The sequence below is a fragment of the Wyeomyia smithii genome, chromosome 3 (assembly GCF_029784165.1).
Source record: "Wyeomyia smithii strain HCP4-BCI-WySm-NY-G18 chromosome 3, ASM2978416v1, whole genome shotgun sequence".
In the NCBI taxonomy this organism is placed as follows: domain Eukaryota; kingdom Metazoa; phylum Arthropoda; class Insecta; order Diptera; family Culicidae; genus Wyeomyia; species Wyeomyia smithii.
The window spans coordinates 53,363,866-53,382,733 of record NC_073696.1 but is presented as its reverse complement, the minus strand read 5'-3'; the positions used below and the strand labels follow the sequence as shown (position 1 = coordinate 53,382,733).

Here is an 18,868-nt window from a genome sequence, read left to right as displayed (position 1 = left end):
AAACTTAGAACCTAGCACACTAGATTGCTACTTGCTCAGACGAAAACATTAGCTAGAACAATGTTCACAAATTTGTGCAAACATACAGCGCGGGAAATGTATGTTTGTATCCAAACATGAGAATCAGAGGTACCGCGAAAACGTGTTTTTCTCGCACACTTTGTTCGACGTGCAACGACGAAGACTGGCCGCGAGTGTGTGTTATTAAAGGGAAAATAGATGACACAATGTTAGTGAAGTACATAGCCAAAATCGGAACTGCCATTTTGTAATTCTGCCATTCGTGCTCTTTGTGATTCTGCCTTATGAAATACTCTGCCTTTCGTAATTTCGCTCTTCGTGATTCTGTCTTTCGTGATTTCGTCTTTTGATTTTCTGCCTTTTGATTTTCTGCCTTTTGATTTTCCGCCTTTCGTAGGAGATCCGGGCTGGTTACCCGACCTCCGCTCAGGCTAAGAAATCTAATCGTATGAAAAAGCAGTTCTATCTGTCTGTCCGTTCTCTATGATCCTTATAGACGTGGAATCTTCTGTACCAATCGAGGTGAAAATTTGTATGTAGAGGGTTTTGAGGCCGGAAAAGGTTATTAGAGTAGCTCGAGACTCCTCCCGTTCCTTAGAGGGAAGGCTCCCATACAAATATAACACAAACTTTTGCGTAACTTGAAAACTAATCAAGAAATTGGAACCAAACTTCACATGGTGAGGTTTTTAGGAGTAGGAAATATGTCAATGGGAACTTGACACCCCTCTCTTCTCTGAAAGGGAGGGCGCTCATATAAGTGATACATAAATTTCACTACTAGCTCGTAGGTTGGGTACTAGTGTTTGCATAAAGCTGTAAAGTTTTGCTGTTATTGTCATACATATCTCAAGCAGCTTAAAAAATTAATTCCAAGTGATTTTCAGCTATTTCCTAAGTTAACAGAAGAGGAATCAGAAATAACCCTAAATGTGTATACGTGGTTTACTGATAGCCCTGTCACATAATATCTCTTCAATACATTTCAAAACACATGAAGGTTGAGACTTTTTTTCACTTTTTTTTATTCACCCGCAAACAGAAAACAGAAGAAAAGAAATCTATTACGTAGTTGAAACAACACCGAAGAATTTAAAAATAAAATTAACCGAAGATGCTGTCTGCAGACTTTGAAAGACGAAAGTTTGTATTTTAATTGACAGTGGGACTGCCATTTGTGAATAATTGCGAGATTTGGAGATGGTGGACGTGCAATTACCCCTGAAAATATTATTATGTGGCCAATTTTTTGTTTATTTTTATAGATAAAACATAATATTTTTTTTGCAAAAACATGCTTTTTGGAAGGCTGATAATTTTGTAGAAGGTTTTAAAATTCGGAAAAATGTGGGAAAAAGTTAGAACGAAAATTGGGATTTTTAGTGCCTTTTGAAAGAAAACTTCATATGGTTCGTAATATGTAAGAGATTTGCTGAAGACACTATGCGTCTATCTCAAAGAAATGGAGAAGGAAATTTTCTATCTAACTTTTAGGTGAATTGATCATCCATTCTTTTATATCAAAAGATGCGTTTAATAGCTTAAAAAATGTATGAATATACGTTATGGCTTGAATCAATTAATCGAACGAAAACGCCAAAATAAAACACTGTGCAATGGTTAAGTTTTCAATAAAAATTATATCCAGAATGATGTTATTCTACCCAGAGCTGTGCAAAAGTACTTAAATATTGAATCTAAATAGAAAATCAGTTCAAAATGATATTTTTTTGATGAAATTTTTTATGATGATCAAATTGGGTGAAAAAGGTGATAAAATCGGGGGCCGATAAAATCGAGGGCAGATAAAATCATGTACTGATATAATCGGGTAATCACTGTAATAGCAAATTGATACTATCCTCGCTGCGCGTGATGAGACACATCAAACACAAAAGTAACTTTCTCAAAGGCAGTATGTGAGTTGATCGAGTTGTGCCCGCACTTCATCTGATGATGAACTCTACTTTCGGCAGCTCTTGTTTCTTATGTGTTCCAGGCGTCGTACCTAACACCTCTCACGCAGTCGTTTCAATGTCACTGTAAATATTACTCCACAACCCATTTATGTCATCCACTCGTTCCCAAGCTGTTATGCAATCCGTTGATTCAGCTCTCTGGCGTATTGAAAATTGAAACACATCGTTCTCTCTGTGTGAGATTTTAGCACGTTTGTCAACCGTGCACGGAACTTACAAACGAGAAGATAATGGTCAGAGTGTTGAGATGTTTGGTCCCCGAAAAAAAACTTAACATCAGTAATCTCCGAAAAGTGCCGACCGATAATCAGTACGTGATCGATCTGGAAACAAACTTCTCCATTTGGAAGTCTCCTGATACTTTTTCGAGTAATTAATAGTGGAAAATAGGAGTTACCCATGGCCATTCCTCTGGCCGCGGCAAAGTTTATCAACTTCAGGCCGTTTTCTTTAGTTGACGAGTGAAGGGTATGCCTTTCAGTGACCGAACGAAAGTATTACTCCCTTCCAAACTATGCATTTGCATCTCCTTTGACGACTTTCACGATGTGTGTTGGGCACTAGTCATAGGTTCGTTCTCGCTTTAACTAGAAGTCATCTTTGGCGTCTTAAGATTTGTCGTTTGTTGATGCGATATTGATTAAACTGTAGTTGAAGAATTGGCCCTTAATCCTCAACACACATATACGATCATCTTCGAGCCACCACCGAATGACTCTTGTCTTCTAATTTTCCAACACTACAAAAAATGTGATGATAAAAAGTAGTGTGTGCAATACGGTCTACTACACGGAATTCCCTTTCTCCGAAATTCGGCCACTGAAGCTCCTGAATCGATTTCGACTCCCTGGTGCTGTAGTTCTCGAACAAGCAAGCCAGCTTACGCTGGGTCACGGTGTTTGGACGGACGTCCAAGTACCCAATTTCCAATCGTTAACCGTTCTTTGTTTCCGTGTTCGTAGCCTAGGTCTTTGCCGGTTGTTTCGTTTCTTATTTCTAATTTTGTTGTTCGTGGTTAGGAGAGGTTTTGGTTTGCTATCTTACCAGGATACCTACATCTTGCTGATGGGGCTGCCATCTTCGGTGTACCTGGCAGAATACAACATTCCATCATTCCACCGCACTCTCCGGGTCAAAAGGTGTTGTACGCCGCCCCTAACATGGGAATACAGTCGCGTACGACCCCCCTTCCCAGTCAGCATACAACCAAAGTGTCCACCGGGGGTTGGTTACCCGATCTTCGCCAAGGTTACTCGTATCCCGGTCGGCGCCTCGTGGAGGTTGGGATTGGAGTAGCTGAGCAGAGGTGAGTGACCACATTAGTGTCCCAAGTTATACGTGTCCAGACATTTTCCAACCAGTTTGTGGCGTATTTCCTTCAATTTAGTAATGTGTAGTATAGTTTAGTAATGTGCAATTATATTGTTTACAGATTGTTTTGACATTTTCCAAGTAGTCTATAAATGTTATGACTTGCGAAACCCTAAAAATACTGGCCATCACTTCACCAGCTGATTGTTGCCTTTTAGGCGATTCGACCGATAAGAATTAAGCGGAAAGCTTCTTTTCGTGTAAACAATTATGAATGGTAATAGCAAGGCATTCCTTCGAGCTGCCCATGGTCTTAACTTAACTTAACTGTGTATTCTAATTATTGTTAAAACAATCGGGTAACCCCACTGATTTTTGATTTGCAATGCCATCTCTGTGTCAGGCCAAAAACTTTTCACCCCATGGAGTCATTACTTTTAGGGTTGCTATAATTCAAGTGTTATCAATGCAAGATTTTTTATTAATAATATCATTTCATCACAGAAGACCTTTTGGAAGGCGAAAGTGCACAAGAGAGACACGCATTGAAAACATCCAAAATTTCATTCATTCTAACGTTCAAATTTCCGTGAAAATAAAGGTCAATGGCTTTCTGTCAGTACCAATTTAAGTCGTTAAAATGTGTTTGACGCTTGGTTCCATTTGATTGTTTCCCGGCCATCAATAAAACTGTTAAAAAACCAAAAAAATCCATAATACATGCTCATTTGAATTGCGTATTTACTCTACTTTTTAGATGATCTGATCTATTGACAGCACTATCAGAACTTGTCACTTACAGACATGTCCGTTTATTTTTCACGCAATCAATTTGTTTCATAATCCAGCGGGAAACCGAAATCGCTGAAATATTCAAATAGCAATTTTGTCATCATCAACATATAATCGGCAAAATATCTCTGCCTCTGCTAATGAAAAGAACGAACCTTTTCGGGCTTTCTCACCGGGCAATAAATGGGTAGGTAGTTCACAATACATTATTGATTTCATAACGAATAAAGTGTCAATCAGGTTGCACCGAGTTTGCACGTTTAATTTCGAAAATCGGATTTCTCTTCTCGCGTTCGCTCACCAGCTGATTGGTACTTCGTAACCGTTTCCCGAGCTTGCGAATCCAAAAACTACGAGTACACCACTTCCACACATTTGCAGAGTGATTAAAAAAAACTTCTGTTTCAAAAGGCGGCTCTCGCCCGGTCATGCCGCTGTGGCTCACATCACAAGTGTTATAATTTATGTACCTACCGTCAAATGAGCAATTTGAAAACTGTCGACAAACTTGGCCTGGAAAGCTCGGTTGGTATGAGCTGGCGGGCAGGTGAGGACACACAGCTCGAGTGACACCTCTCGAATACAGAAGACCGAATGAATAAATTATTAAATATTTATACAATACACAAAAGCTGGGCTTTCAGGTCGAGGGATCGAAAAAAGTGATTCCGAAAAAATCACGTGCTAATGAATTTGACTGTTTGTTCCTGTTTTTCGATTCTTTCCCCGCTCGCCATCCGCTGTTTTCGAAAGCGCTCGGTAACCAAGCACCTCTTTCCGGCGACACTTCAGCTCCAAAACCAAATTTCGTAACACCAATTTTCCGTGCCACGGTAGTCAGTTTTCCTTTCCAGCCAACAACACTGGCTCGAAGCACCCGAAAACAGCGGAAAGCGAGGGTTAGATGTGTGGTTTAACACTTGCCCGAGCACATGTTTCTGGCCCGGCGAAAGCACGAGTGGAGCAGCAGCCAGAATTCCAGCGGCTCAGTGGCGCAGCGGTGTACGGCAAACGCCAGCCACGTCGTGCAAAATCCTCCACTGAGCATGGACTCCGACACGGAAAACCCCTTTGATCTTGCCTAATCCAGTTAAAAAGTTGAAATAATGGGATAAATGGAACATCCACTTGACTCCCCTGACGGGAAGGACTTTTCACTGCACTGGTTTTACGTGCCCTTTGCAGGGTGTCCTCAGACGTAGGCGGAAGGGTGGAGCGATTTTATTTTTCCTAGTTAAAGTAGTTTTTATTTATATACGAGAATATTAAATTCAATATAAAACAGGAAGTAACTTGTTTCTGATTGAATTCTGGATAATGTTATTAGAACCACCCTCGCCAAACCGACCGATACATTGTTTACGCACTTTTCCACCGACCGCAACGTAAAATACCGGAAAATAACAGCAGCAACTGTTCAGCATGAAGCAAATCCCTACCGCCTTTCGATCAGCTTCCACCTACCAGACGATGACGACGCAGACATTAGTAGTACAACAGCGGTGGTGGTGGGGTGGCGACGAGAACGATTCAAATTCTGGCACTGGAATAGGATAATAAAACATAAATTGCGTATCTCTTGGCGGACATTGGCACGGCACCCGTCGCCAACGCCGGTGGTTTGGTACTAGCAGCCACCGCGCGTTCGTGTCTGGTAAAGTTTCGTGAAAATTTATGTGAATGTAGCACCTACCCTTCCCTCTGTCCATTCCACTCTACCCTGCTCGACAGAAGAAAAAAAATACGCACCGTAGTCCAATGAAAGCATGCCGGAGCTCATATACGCAATCATACAGGAAGAAAGAGAAAGAGAGAGAGAACGAAAAGCCGGTTGACTCCCATCCGCAGGATTACCACTTACCAGTTGATTTTTTTGTGCTCTCCTCCACCAAACCCCCGAATGCGAGAATCAAAACAGAACCTGAAAATAGCAAACCCCCCTGGTTGCGTGCCCATGCATACTTGAAGAATTTTCCAGCAGTGGCAAATTTCCTTACTCCGTTTGGCTAAAAATAAGCGAGCACATGGAAAAATGTAGCAGAAAATTCGTCTCCCAATATTTATGTCTTTATGGGCTTCGCTTCTCGCAGGGCGGCGGCTAGCCGTGGATGGAACGGGAAAAGTCTGCAGGACGTGAAGAAATCGTAAAAATTCTCCCCGAAAGGATAGGAGCAGTAGGTAGGGAAAAAACTCGCGCTCCAAGCGCACGTGGATGATCGTGGCTGGGGGGGGGTGCTTGACAGTGTAACACAGTACTTGCGCAAGGGGAGTAGGGAGTAGGTGGGCGGTAGTCCGGACTGAAGTGAATATTGCACAGGGGGATCATTATTTACGTGACGTATTTATAAATTATTGTGTGGATGCAGTGCACAGCGTTCTGGATAGGGCCACCGGGGGTACAGAGGCAATCGTTGTCTCTGAACCCAGGACGCTCTGCTGACGGAAGTTGACTACGGTTGAGCCGACCTAGCTGCTGGGTCAAACTAGCAAGCCGGATAGGAAAAGACTAACGCCAAAACGACGATGTCGGCCGGTTGTTGCAATTTGTTGCGAATGATTTTTGCTTCGGTAGTAACTGCCACGTGATTCGGAAACATTTTACTACAAGTTATTGTTGGATGAAAGTTTTTGTATACAATTTAAAATACATAAAAGCGAGCTTCGATCAGTTTTTTTTTATTTTGAAGATCCTGGTGACACAACAAGAAAAATATTTGAAAAAGGCGTAAATGAAATGTTTTGTTAAAATATCTCGGAAACGAGTATATCCAGGGATGTGTGCATTCGGGTGACAATGAAAATCGACTTTTCAGACTTCGTTTAGAAGTAGTGCTCAAAAGATTCGTCTTCTCGAAAAAGCCTCGCGAATTAACTCAATTTCTCTTGATGGGAGAATGGGAGGAAATATAGAGTAAAACTACTTTGGATAGACCACCTTCTTCAGTGGACCACCCTGGAGAAAAACTGTTTATTTTGTTGATATAGGGTAGAACTAATTCGAAAGGACCACGTCCTTTAGTGGACCACCGGTCAGAACTCATTTTATAAAAAAACTTGAGAGAGTCCTAAAAACCTTTCTTTGGAAAACATCTTATCCAGCTAATCTGCATCAGAATTACGAGAAATATTTGTAAATTCTAATTTATATCAAGAGAATAATCAATTTTTCGTCAGGGTGGTACACTGAAGCGAATGGTCCAACCAAAATCTACCATAAATTGGAATTTACAAATGTTTCACGTAATGATTAACAGCAAGCAATAAATTAATCTTATAGCTTATGTTTTCTTTTTTATTCTTCTTGAAAACAAATATGAAATCCAGTAACGCAGTTGAACTTATTTATTTTGTACCTTTCGTTTCTAAGATACATTCGTCTGTAAAACGGCCAAATACTACTCAATTTTCAGAGCCGGATTGATGCCTAGTGGCCAGAGTTCGTCGCTATTTCGAAATCCAAAATAATGACTTCCGGCTTCTCGAATACAGTCTAAACTGGCCAAATTTCCCAAATCAGGATGTTTTCCAAGGGCCAGTAATCTTCTCCAGACATCAATTTTAAATCCAAGATGGCGACTTCCGTTGTCTGAAAAACAGTCGAAAATGGCCAAACATCACCAACCCTGTATGATTATTCCCGGAATTGGAATGATGGTCAGAGGCTGGAAATAAGCTCCAGGTATCATTTTGAAACTTGATGAATAAAACTAGGCTGTCATGTCCGAACGAACAAAATACATGCGCAAGAATGAGCTGTCGTGTGCAACACAAGACAGTTTCATTGCCTTGTGTAAGCTGTAGCTGTATGTGAGCTCTCATGAATCGCTTATACATGAGGCTGTTGGAGTGAAAAAAAGAAAAATCCTCAGTATAGTGTCGCTTTCCAGTCTTTTTCATAAGCTTGACCCCAACCAACACTAGGAGCGAATCCGAATAATCTTTGAAGTAATATAGTTCGTATTCCGTATTATTCCTAACGCTTTAGAAAATAATAAAAAAGGTAAAGAACATAGAACTCATCAATGATGCAACTCACAGACTTCAAAGACGGATTTTCTGGATCATTTTTTATTGTTTGGTCTTCAGTATAGTGATACAGGACAGACAAATATTATCTATAACTAATTAAATTATGGCTCTCTTAAACCTAGTTTTACTTATACTAAAATCAAACTCGTGGCTAACTTCATTAAAAAGCCTGATGCTGTAATACAACGGATTTTTCTGACCATAAGAAGTTCGGTGGGCTGAAGTCCGAAGGAATGTCCGATTTCGTAGATGACGACGCGGCACATGGATATTTAACTGTTCTAGCAGATAACTGCCGTCTTAAACGTCAGTTATGAGGTCGTAAACAAACAATCTTTGGGACAACACTCTCCGCTTGACTAGTGTGTTCAGTTGTATCAGTTGACATCGGTTCTCATAAGCTAGGAGGTGTAAAGGATCTTGCCATGGAAGACGACGCAAAGCAAATCGAACGAAAGAACGTGAACGTGAAGAATGCTTTCAATTTTGTTCATGAGTCTGTGTGGAATGGTGCCCACACTGGTGCAGCATACTCCAAGAGGCTGCGAATCAAAGAACAGTACAGTGTTTTTAAGGCGTAGATATCTTCGAAGTCAGAGGCGTTTCGTTTAAGAAAACCAAGTATGGCTTCTGCTTTGGATGTGATAGTGTTAACATGCTCGTTGAATCGAAACTTGCTGTCGATTGAGACTCCCAGATCCTTTATTGAAATGCATCGCTTCAAGTTGCTTTCGTTAATTCTGTACGTAAAAAGTTGTGGGTTGCGAAGCCGGCTGAATGTAATAATGTTGCATTTGTTCTCGTTAACTTCCATACCGTTTACTAGGCACCAGTACAAAAGGTTATCTACATCACGCTGCAGAGCATCACGGTCGGAGGCTGATGAAATAGTGCGGAAAATTTTGAGGTCATCAGCGAACAATAACTTCTCGGAAGCAATGCAGTCACAAATATCATTCACAAAGAGTACGAAGATTAGCGGTCCTAATATACTTCCTCGAGGTACTCCAGAAGGTATGGGAAAGCAATAGGATAGGCTAGTTTTCAACGTTATTCGAATTGCCGCATTTGTAAATTGGTGTTATTGAGGCATGCTTCCATGCGCGAGGGAAGACTCCGCGAGAGAGCTGTTTACGGCTAGTGTTGCAGAGCATTGTTTCAAAAATAATGGAGGTAAGCCGTCAGGTCCAGGTCCTTTAGAGGTATCGATCGCCGCAAGAGCTGATTCTACAACACTCACAGATAGCGTTACTGGAGGAAGGAACAGATCAAATGTTTGTACATTTCTGATAGCTTCGTTGTTATTTTTTTGGGGGATCTTTACTATATACATTTTTGAAGAAGTCGGCAAATAAGTTAGCGGAATCGTCCGCATTATTCGCGGACGTGTCACGGTAAAAAACGGCGTTAGGAATTCCCTTAGATTTCCTGCGACTTCTGACGAAATTCCAGAAAGATGACGGATCGCGTTTTACTTGGCTTTCCATTCTGCGTATGTACTCTCGGTAACATGCATTCCGTTGTGTCTCGTACTTTTTTTCTAGCTGGCGAAGAAGTTGTTTATTCTGGTTAAATTTATTTTTAAAGTAACGTTTTCGCGCTTTTCTCAGCCGATTACGGCTGTTATTTAATCTTGTATTCCACCACGGCTGCCGGTTGTTGAGTGTTTTGCGTCTTCTTTTCATAGGAACATGTTCATCATAACATAAGAAATTGTGTCATAAAAACGTTGAACAGAATCGTCGGTAGAGCAGTGCGTGAGAAGACCAAATTGTTGTAAATTGTTTTTATGTGACATCACACAACTTTATACCCTTCCAGCGCGTCACGATTTCAAAAAATCATTTCCATTTCTCCCCAATATTCATGACGTGCTTTATGGATACCCTCTAAGATAATTACTACAGTCGAGTCTATGTCCTTTTTTGTAGAGAGGGCATATGAGTCCTTTCAACCAGTCCTTAGCTTGTTGTTTCTCAGGCCATACCCTTAGGATAATCTGGTAAATTGTACTACACAGCCGCACGCTGTCGACTTTTAAAAATTCGGCCGGTAAGCCGTCCTTCCCAGCGGCTTTGTGGTTCTTCAGCTCTTTGCAAGCATACTTCATCTCGTCCAATTTTGGTGGGTCCACAGCTTGCCCGTCCCCTTCAATTTTTATTCTGTTCCCCTCGACAATTCTCCTACCTTCCTCACCGTTCAACACCACTTCAAAGTGTTGCTTCCAACGCCTGGTCACCTGCGATTTATCGGTAATCAGGTTCCACTCCCTGTCATTACACATGGCAGGTACTGGTACGGTCCGGTTCCTGATTCCGTTAATCGTTCTACAGAATCTCCTCGTGTCGTGCCTGGTGATCTCGATTTAAATACGTTTTGACCTTTAAGCGTGGTACGCAGTTGAAAAAAAAAGAGGTTTACGAAATTTTGCCCTTTTTACCATACGGAATTGTGACAGCTGAGAATGCTTCACAGTAACAATGTCTGACGTGAGTGAGCGCATGATTTTTCCTTTTTCCTAGAACACTCGAACACATTTGTTTACCGCGATCTGGTGTGAGAGAAGGGATGCCAGGTATTTTTTTCAAAAGTCTGGTCCGCGAAAAAATGTCTTCCTACCCAAAGCCCGAAGGCTGAAAAAACTTTCCGGCGAATCGAAAACTGTCGAGCAAAAAAAAATACAGGTCACCATTAATGCACTAATGGAAAATTCGGGTCGTTCACATATTTTTTAATATCTTCACATGTTTTCTCCAATGTCTTCACGTTGTCGCACAAAAATGGATGTCTTCATCGTACACTCAAAATATTTCTCACGTTATTGTTACGTGAAAGTTCCTATGATTGTTCATTTCCTGTCATTTTGCATGATTTATGTGACAAACATAACATCTACTTAAAAATCTCATACCATCTCATACCATGAACAGAAATTCTGGATGGCTTGCAAATAAGTGAATTTTCGAAAAATCCTAATAAACTCGAGACTTGAGCTTAAAGGTTTCACACAGCTTCAGTTCAAAGGTGGAAGAGTCACCTGAACGAAAACAGCTGCAGCGGATAATAACAATCCCCGGGAATGTCGTTATATTTATCAGTTTTTTTGTTGTTTTATTCATTCACGAATTTGCATACCTGAGTGATATCTGATAGCAATCACGTTTTACGAAATGTACAATTTTAATTTATTTCTCTAATTTTTATGAGCTAGGAAACGGGTTTTAAAAATTTTTCAAAATATGTTGCGTAATAAATCAGGTATGCAAATTTGTCGTTTACCAGTAGATGAGTTCTACGTGAAACTCACATGAAATGCATGCATCTATTGAAAGTTTCAAAGGATAATTCATCTCACCAGGTCATGATGAACTCAAATTTGGACGCGGACTGAATTTCAATATTTATTTCCCAAATTTCTAGTAGAGTATAACGGAAACCGATAATTATTTCTTTTGATCTCATGAACTCAAATGACAATCACGTAGAATCTACTAGAAAACGATAGTGGAAAATATTCACGTAACATTTCCGGTAACTATAACGTGAAAAATACTTTGAATGTAGGCTAATGTCTTCCAATCTGGCATCGCTGGGTGTGATACGACCAACCAACTGCCTGACACTTTCAGTACCTGAATAATTTCAGTGCTAATTATTCCGTGCAAGAAAAAGTGACATTTTGCTTCACAGCAGTGTTCACAGCAAGTGAACTTTGTTTTCCATTTCGGTTTATGATTTCTTTTTAGCTGCGTGCTAGCTACCAGAAGAAATTTCATTGCCTGATTCAGTGCCTGAATTTTACATGGGATTGAGATAGGAAAATGAACTCCTTTTTGAACTGCCTACTGCCGTTTACAAACAAAATTATAGACAAAAACTGATTTTAAGGGGGGCTGTTCCACGAAAAACTTTATTTTGTCGTGTCCAACGTACAGATAGGACATCGTAGTATTCAGCAATTGTTTTTTTTTTTTTTTTTCGAAACTTTCCACAACTTTGCTGAAGGAAGCAAGCTAGTATATTGAAAATTACAAAAATATTTTATTTATCTAACTGTTAGGTGGATTGATTAAAAAACTAAAAACGCCAGAAGTGAGGCCTTGTTCTTTAAAACAATTTTGATGAAGACATTGAGTACATAAAATCCGTTTTTCACAGTCAAATCTAGAACGATCACGATTTTTCAAGTTAAGACCACTGTGCACTGTGGGATTTTCAACTAAATCTTTTTACCAATTGTTAATGTCTTGAAATATAACCCTTGGAATGTGTATAAACTCTTTTGGAGGTTATTTCATAAAACTGAGGTTGAAGAACAACATTACAACAAGTATTTTGTCGTTTTTATATCACTTTTTTGTACTTTACGACCTTTGAAAGGGCATTACTCAAAAATGTTCCGTACGATGATTTTGAAATTTTGACCAGAGATTCTGGACGTCATAACGAGTCGAATGGTATACTCAGATTCTTTGGTGCATTTTTTTATAATAACGGTCTGTGGGAGCACCGTGACACGCTTCATTTGGTTTCCGAGTAGCACGAAGCCGACGCCCCGTTCCGCTCTGTCGCCGTTACTATAGTAGATATGGTACTTGAAAGAAGGTGCCCGCGGCCGGATCAACTGCCCGGAATTCACGTTCTCTGGTTTTAGGCCAACGCACCTTTTATATGGCTGCTACCTCCACTTTTGCCTTCCGTAGCTCTCTGGCCAAAATGCCCGCGCGTGTCGGTTCGAGCAGAGTCCTAACATTCCAAGTGCCAAGTTTCCAATCGCTGTCCTTTTTTGATTGCCTAGGTCTATACCGACTGTTCCTATTCGTATCATTCTCTGGATTGTTCGTAATATGTTTATTTCATCATGCTGTTAAAATCTAGCGGTGTTTTAACTAATTGGTAATTCGGTTCGATGATGGCAATTTTGGTCACGGGTTGCTTTCAAACACGCCAACGTTTTGAAGATATATTTCCTCGTCATCAGAGCAACTACGGTTTACAGTGTACAGTTCACAATAATTAGTTACATAAATTATTACAGTATTTAAACACTTAATAACAATTACAACAAATTTTCGTCAAGTGGTGGGGGATAAATTTTGTCACAAATATATACTACACTATGGATGTACAATTAGCAAGTTATTGGTTCAAACTTTTTTTAAAAGGTAAATAGTTTTGACATAGCCAATACAAAAATACTAGCTTCGGACGACAGGACCCATGCACATCGCATGTGAGAGGACTGCAGTGAAATATAAATTTTAAATATTTTCATAAGAACTCGTACTTTAGTGAATTCAAACTCGTTTTTCTATGAATCTGCGCATGCTAGAATAAATCTTGCAGCATCTTTGGATTAAGAAGACGTTATTCTAGAAATATAGAGCTTGAAAATTGAAGAGCTAAGTTGGTCTCCGTAGGGAAGTATATCAGGTTTTAATGAAAATACGTACGTTAGTGAATTAAAACTCGTTTTTCTCAAAATGTTCACATGCTAGAATAAATATTTCATCGCATATGGATTCAGGAGGCCTTACCTCAAAAATGTAGAGATTAAAATTTGAAGAACGATTTTGTTATTCGAATTTTTATGAAAATTCGTAGTTTTGTGATTTTGTACTGAAATAATTTAAAAACTCCAAAATTCACTATTACATACCATATTTCTTCTAACTGACATGATTTGATATATGGAGCAAATGATGGGTATGAAAATTCCCAGTGTTTGCTCAATCTGTTTGAAAAATTAGAAAAAAAAACACAGACAGATTTGCGTCTCAGGAAAACGGGGATGGGTCCAGAGGGGAGGCACCTTTACCAAAACTTAGAGCAACTATTCCCCTTGAATAAAATTCCAAGTTTTCCAAAATCGGCCGTTCCAGTGCTGAAAACGAGCATTTTCAAAAAAACAAGTTCCGTCCCGGGTCTTTACGGGTTAAAAGATCGTATTCTCTCTTATACCGTCTGCAGAAACGTCTTTCGGTTGCTACATACGTCCTTCATCAGTGCTTGTCTGGACTGCTGGAACCTATTCTACTGTTGACTTCATTATTGGAGGTGCCAAAAGCATAGTGACTTGTTCATCGCAGAAATAATTTATTTGTTTGCTGCAGCAAAATGTTTGATTTTTGTGTTTTCGATAGTCTCAACCGAAAATTTATTTATAAAAAAAACAGTGCAATAGTTTCACAGAAATTGTCTACTGTCTTTCGTTGCATTCTAGTGTGTTTAGCCAAGGGTGATTTAGACAAATTTTTGTATAATTCTAAAAGAAAATTATGCACTTTTCTAGAGCAAAAAATATCTGAAATTACAAGTCAATATAAAACCTACCAGATGTGGTAGTTGCTATGCCTTCATAACGATGGTCCTAAACGGTTTCTTTTCTCCATTCTTCATTTTTTTACTGAAGACCGGTAAAGCCAGCTGGAATAAAATGAACTCACACGTAAAGCAAAAAGGAATTGAAATTTTCTTTTTTTGTTCATCATTTTGATAACTGTGAATATGTACAAGTACACGTTTGAAAAAAGTATGATTTAACAAGCAAAACGTTATGACCGTTGTTAAAAAAATATATCTCATATATACAATACATTTTTCTTCAGATATCGTTTCTCCAGAAAATTTTCGAGAAACAAATTTTGTCACCAATATTCAAAAAATTGTTGACAACACTCTCAGTTGATTTCGAAATTGTTTCTCGTTCTTGTCCAGGTATGTTCGAATTCCACTTCTTGTTAATATCAATATTGATGTTTTTGGGAGTAATTTGATTTGAGTTTGCAATAAAATTGAAGGGTGGCTAAACACTTTGTTTTTAGAAAAAGTGGATCTCTGACGAAAAATCAAATTCTAAACATCGATATAAACGAGCACAAGCAGTGTAACGTAAAGTTTGTTATAAACTATCGAAAAATAGCGATAATGCAACGAGCCATAGCTATAGCACATTCCCCCATCAAATCACTCGATTCGTTTGGAACATTTTCACTCATTTTTGTCGATTTCAATGCAAAAACCAAAAACTTTTCCCAACTGCCCTACATCGTGGCGAACCGTCAACTAACACTTGTCAGCACATATTAGCCCGAGTAGGAATACCGCTGTCTATCGACCCGCATGTCGCACAGTCTCTCCCAATCCGATTACGAAGAACAAATCAATTCAATCCCCAATCCGCACACAAATTCCATCACGTGGGTGTAAAAACTTTGCAGAAAAGCAGGTTCAAGGATCAATATTGGATCAAACATTTGTCACGAGTTTCCCGGAAGATTGCTTTTTGCACGTAAATTTTTACGACGTATTGCACCACCCGAAAGAAACCCACACTCCCATTCCGTCAAACACGTCAGCCAGCCAGCCGAATACCGAGATCCCGACGGCAGTTTCTCAACCCAATCAAACACGCGATGGTCGATAAAATCTTCTCGCCTCAGCCGTTGTCGTCGTCATCGTCGTTGTAGCCAGTAGTAGGTGGGCAACACACATCCTCAGTGCGGGTACGGTGCTATTTCCGAGTTGATATGCGAGCGTGAAGGGATCAAAATTAATGACACCTCCACCCACCGGGGCGCCGCCCGTCAGCTTCCATTTTCACCAGAACTCATCAAATTTTCATACCTATCACGTACCGCTCTTTTTCGACACATTAAAAGTAATGCTCAATTATATGATTATCGCCACACCGCACTACGCCTCGCCAACGTCGACTTCTACGGGCAGACCGGGGCAATTCCTGGCTCGGTTGGTTTATTTCGGATAAAGGGTTCGCCGGTGCTGCTGGAGATCCCTTTTTCTCATTTCGACTCCTCCGCTGACGACTTACATCACATCACGTCACACACTCATCTCGAAATGGTCATAATTTACAACCGAAGAGCTTGTTTGCCTTTTTCCTCCTCGCGCCCATCGTCGTTCGTATTTGCAACGCATACACTCACGTGCGCGCTCCGGTAATCCTGATTTTCCACCCAGCGACGTCGTCGTCGTCGATAGAAATTTCCCGACGGCACACGACGCGCACCACAGTGTGTGTGCGAGTGTTTGTGTATGCGCGCTAATAATAGGGTACACCTTGCGCACGCAATCGGATCCTGCTGCCTGCTGCCTTCTGCCACCTCGTTCGGCCTGTACTGGAAGGCAAAACAATAACAATAAATTATGAAAACAACATACATTCTGTAGCTGTCATCTCTCGGGGTTTTCGCGAACGCCAGCCGAAAGGTGCGCTCCCGAAGAGAGACTTAAACTTCGTGAGAGAGAGTGATGAGAGAAAGAAGATTCGCCAGAAAAAGGGGGATTTTCCCCTGACTCTCCGGTTAGCTTTACGTTATATACGCTAGTGCAATCGAATGTAATACATACAGGTTATGCTGTTTCACATTGCCTTGAGTCGACTCTGTGATGGTGTGTATCTTCCCCTACGCGACGTTCCGAGAAGAGAACGGTTATCCCCACCCTAGGGCTGCTCTGGTGATCATGAGATGAGAGTGCGAACACAGTTCGTTTTCTTTTCAACTGCTGGTCATCACTCAGTGTATCGTAGACAGGCGGTTTGGTAAGAACGTGTAGAAGTGAAAGATCGTGAGCTGAGTCCTGTATGTATCCGTTGATAAATCCTACGAGGGCGAGCACACTAGAGAAGAAGAATATCTAGCAATCAAACTGTCGCGATTAAGGTGCAACCGAGTATCGGCCGTCTCGTGCGAATGTGTGACTGTGTCTGTGCGTCGTGTAAACGCCCGCACTGCTTGGTGTGCAATAGGCAGAGCAGCAGTGTCCTTCTGAGCTGTCACGAAAGCGATACGATTTGGTGTAAAGATTCCTGTGCTCGCGAGAGGCAGGAGGACGGGAAACCAGAATCTCCTTTGGCGTGATTTCTCTCCCAACTAAAGCTGTGTTTGTGTGTGATTGTTATTGTTTTCTTTTTTTTCTGACTTCGTAAGCGCTTTGTATATCGTATCGTGTGCGAGTATGTCACTGGTTCGGCTCAGTCAGTGATTGCGAAGACTAGGCACGACGACGACGGGTGCTTGCTTGTGTGTGACATACTCCTGATGGCAGGCTATCAGCGAGAGCGCGCGCGGGTTCGTCATCATCAAACCAGGAGCAGCGTACATGTTGTGTCGCTCTCATCACGTCAATGATGTGATGTCCGTGAGGAAGGCAGCAAGCAAAAGCTCGTCAAAGTCCGGAACGCTTCGCAGCATCAGTCAAAGCCGCGGTGAAAGGACGAAGGACAAAAGCATCCGCTAGCAGTACGATGCCAAACAGTGGCTAGCGTGGAGGTGTGTTGTGGTAGTATAAAGAAGAAGAACTACAACGGTATCAGCATCCCAACAGTAGGAAAGTGAGCACGAAGTGACATCTTTTGCCAGGAACTGGCAGTTAGAACCTGCTTCACTCACCGCTGGACCGAAGCGAGACGCTACCGTACAACGAAATCCCGAGCTCCTCCACCAGTTAGTAGCTGCAAAACAAAAATGTGTTCCGTAGTACATGTGCTTAAGCCTCGACAAGAACGCAAGTGTTTACGGCCCGGTCGCATTCTCTAATCAACATCCCTGCGTTTACGGCAAACAGCAGCGCACCTTCTCCAGAAGAAAGCATGAAAGTTTCCAGTGATTGAATCTTTTCGAATGAAACCAGTCGTCAAGTGTGTTGTTGTTATTGGTGTAAAAAGTGAAAATTTTAGTGTAAAATTCCCAGCAAAAAAAGAACCAAACAATGTGCTAAGTAAACCGGGTCTACGAACGAAAATCTGTTAATTAGTTAAGTTTTTTTTTCCCTGGAGTTGCCGATTAGAAGAAAACGTTTCAAAAATTGAGAACCAAAATCTCTCATCAATGATGCTCCACGAGGCAGTAATGTTGGAAATCTACCGCCAGGCACTTCACGCCAGGTAATGATTAAATCATCTTCGCAATCAAAGCGAGGAGGGGGGTTGCACAAATCATAGACAATCTCGAGTGGTTCGTTTAAAAGGAACAGAAAAAAAAAATGAATCGAAAAAATTCAACAGTAACGGAAACAATGAACAATGATAGATGACGACGTGCAACTTTATTTATAGTTTCGTGTTGCCCCAACTCGTTAATTAGTCCAATAACATTGTTTGGACCATTCCCGCTTTTCATCCATACGGTTAGCAATTGTTTTCCCGCCCTGCCCTGCCTTGGGCTGCCCCGTGCACTTTTGGCGGTCAATGGTGCGTGCCGTGATACCAACCAACCGACCGACCGACCGTTCGTCCGTCCGTCCGGGTGCAAGTCAAGTGTGTGGCGTGCGCTAGTGTTGGATCCGAGTTATGTGGCTGTGTGTCTGTATAGGTTTGTGCACTGCACTAGCAGCAAAGCAACTGGCCTCCGATTTATGGCCTCCTTTAAGTGGAACGTCGTAAACTTTTATGGCCACCCACCCTATACCGTACCCCGCACCAAGTGAGCTCACTCTCAGGCTCGGGGACGGTTGGTGATGAAGAAAGTACCTATTGCAAGAATAGAGGTCCTTGACGGTGTGATGTAAGCTTACGGGATACGTTTCCGGAAGAAAGTGGAGTTTTTTTTGTTCTGTTGGAGGAATTTGAAATATTTTTCTTATTTTCCATGTACGCAAATTTAAGTTGCACAGTGAAAGTCATTTTTCGATACGATAGGAGTCGCTTTGATTTAATGAACTGACAATTATTGTTGAATTTTCAAAGAGATGTTTAGAAACTTGTTCAATGGTTC

General features: G+C 41.0%; 1 protein-coding gene across 2 annotated transcripts in view; it reads left to right on the top strand.

Annotated features, from left to right (window-relative positions):
• The window catches only part of LOC129732216 (protein tiptop), a 519,376-nt gene that overhangs the window by 469,602 nt on the left and 30,906 nt on the right, over window positions 1–18,868 (top strand). The window contains exon 1 of one of the 2 annotated variants that reach the window (XM_055692865.1): window positions 16,686–18,039. The exons of the other annotated variant lie outside the window; for it this stretch is intronic. Within the exon in view, the coding sequence (XP_055548840.1) occupies window positions 17,984–18,039 (56 nt within the window). The 5' untranslated portion in view covers window positions 16,686–17,983. Of the gene's footprint in view, window positions 1–16,685; window positions 18,040–18,868 lie in introns of those variants that run through there. 2 annotated transcript variants of the gene reach the window in all.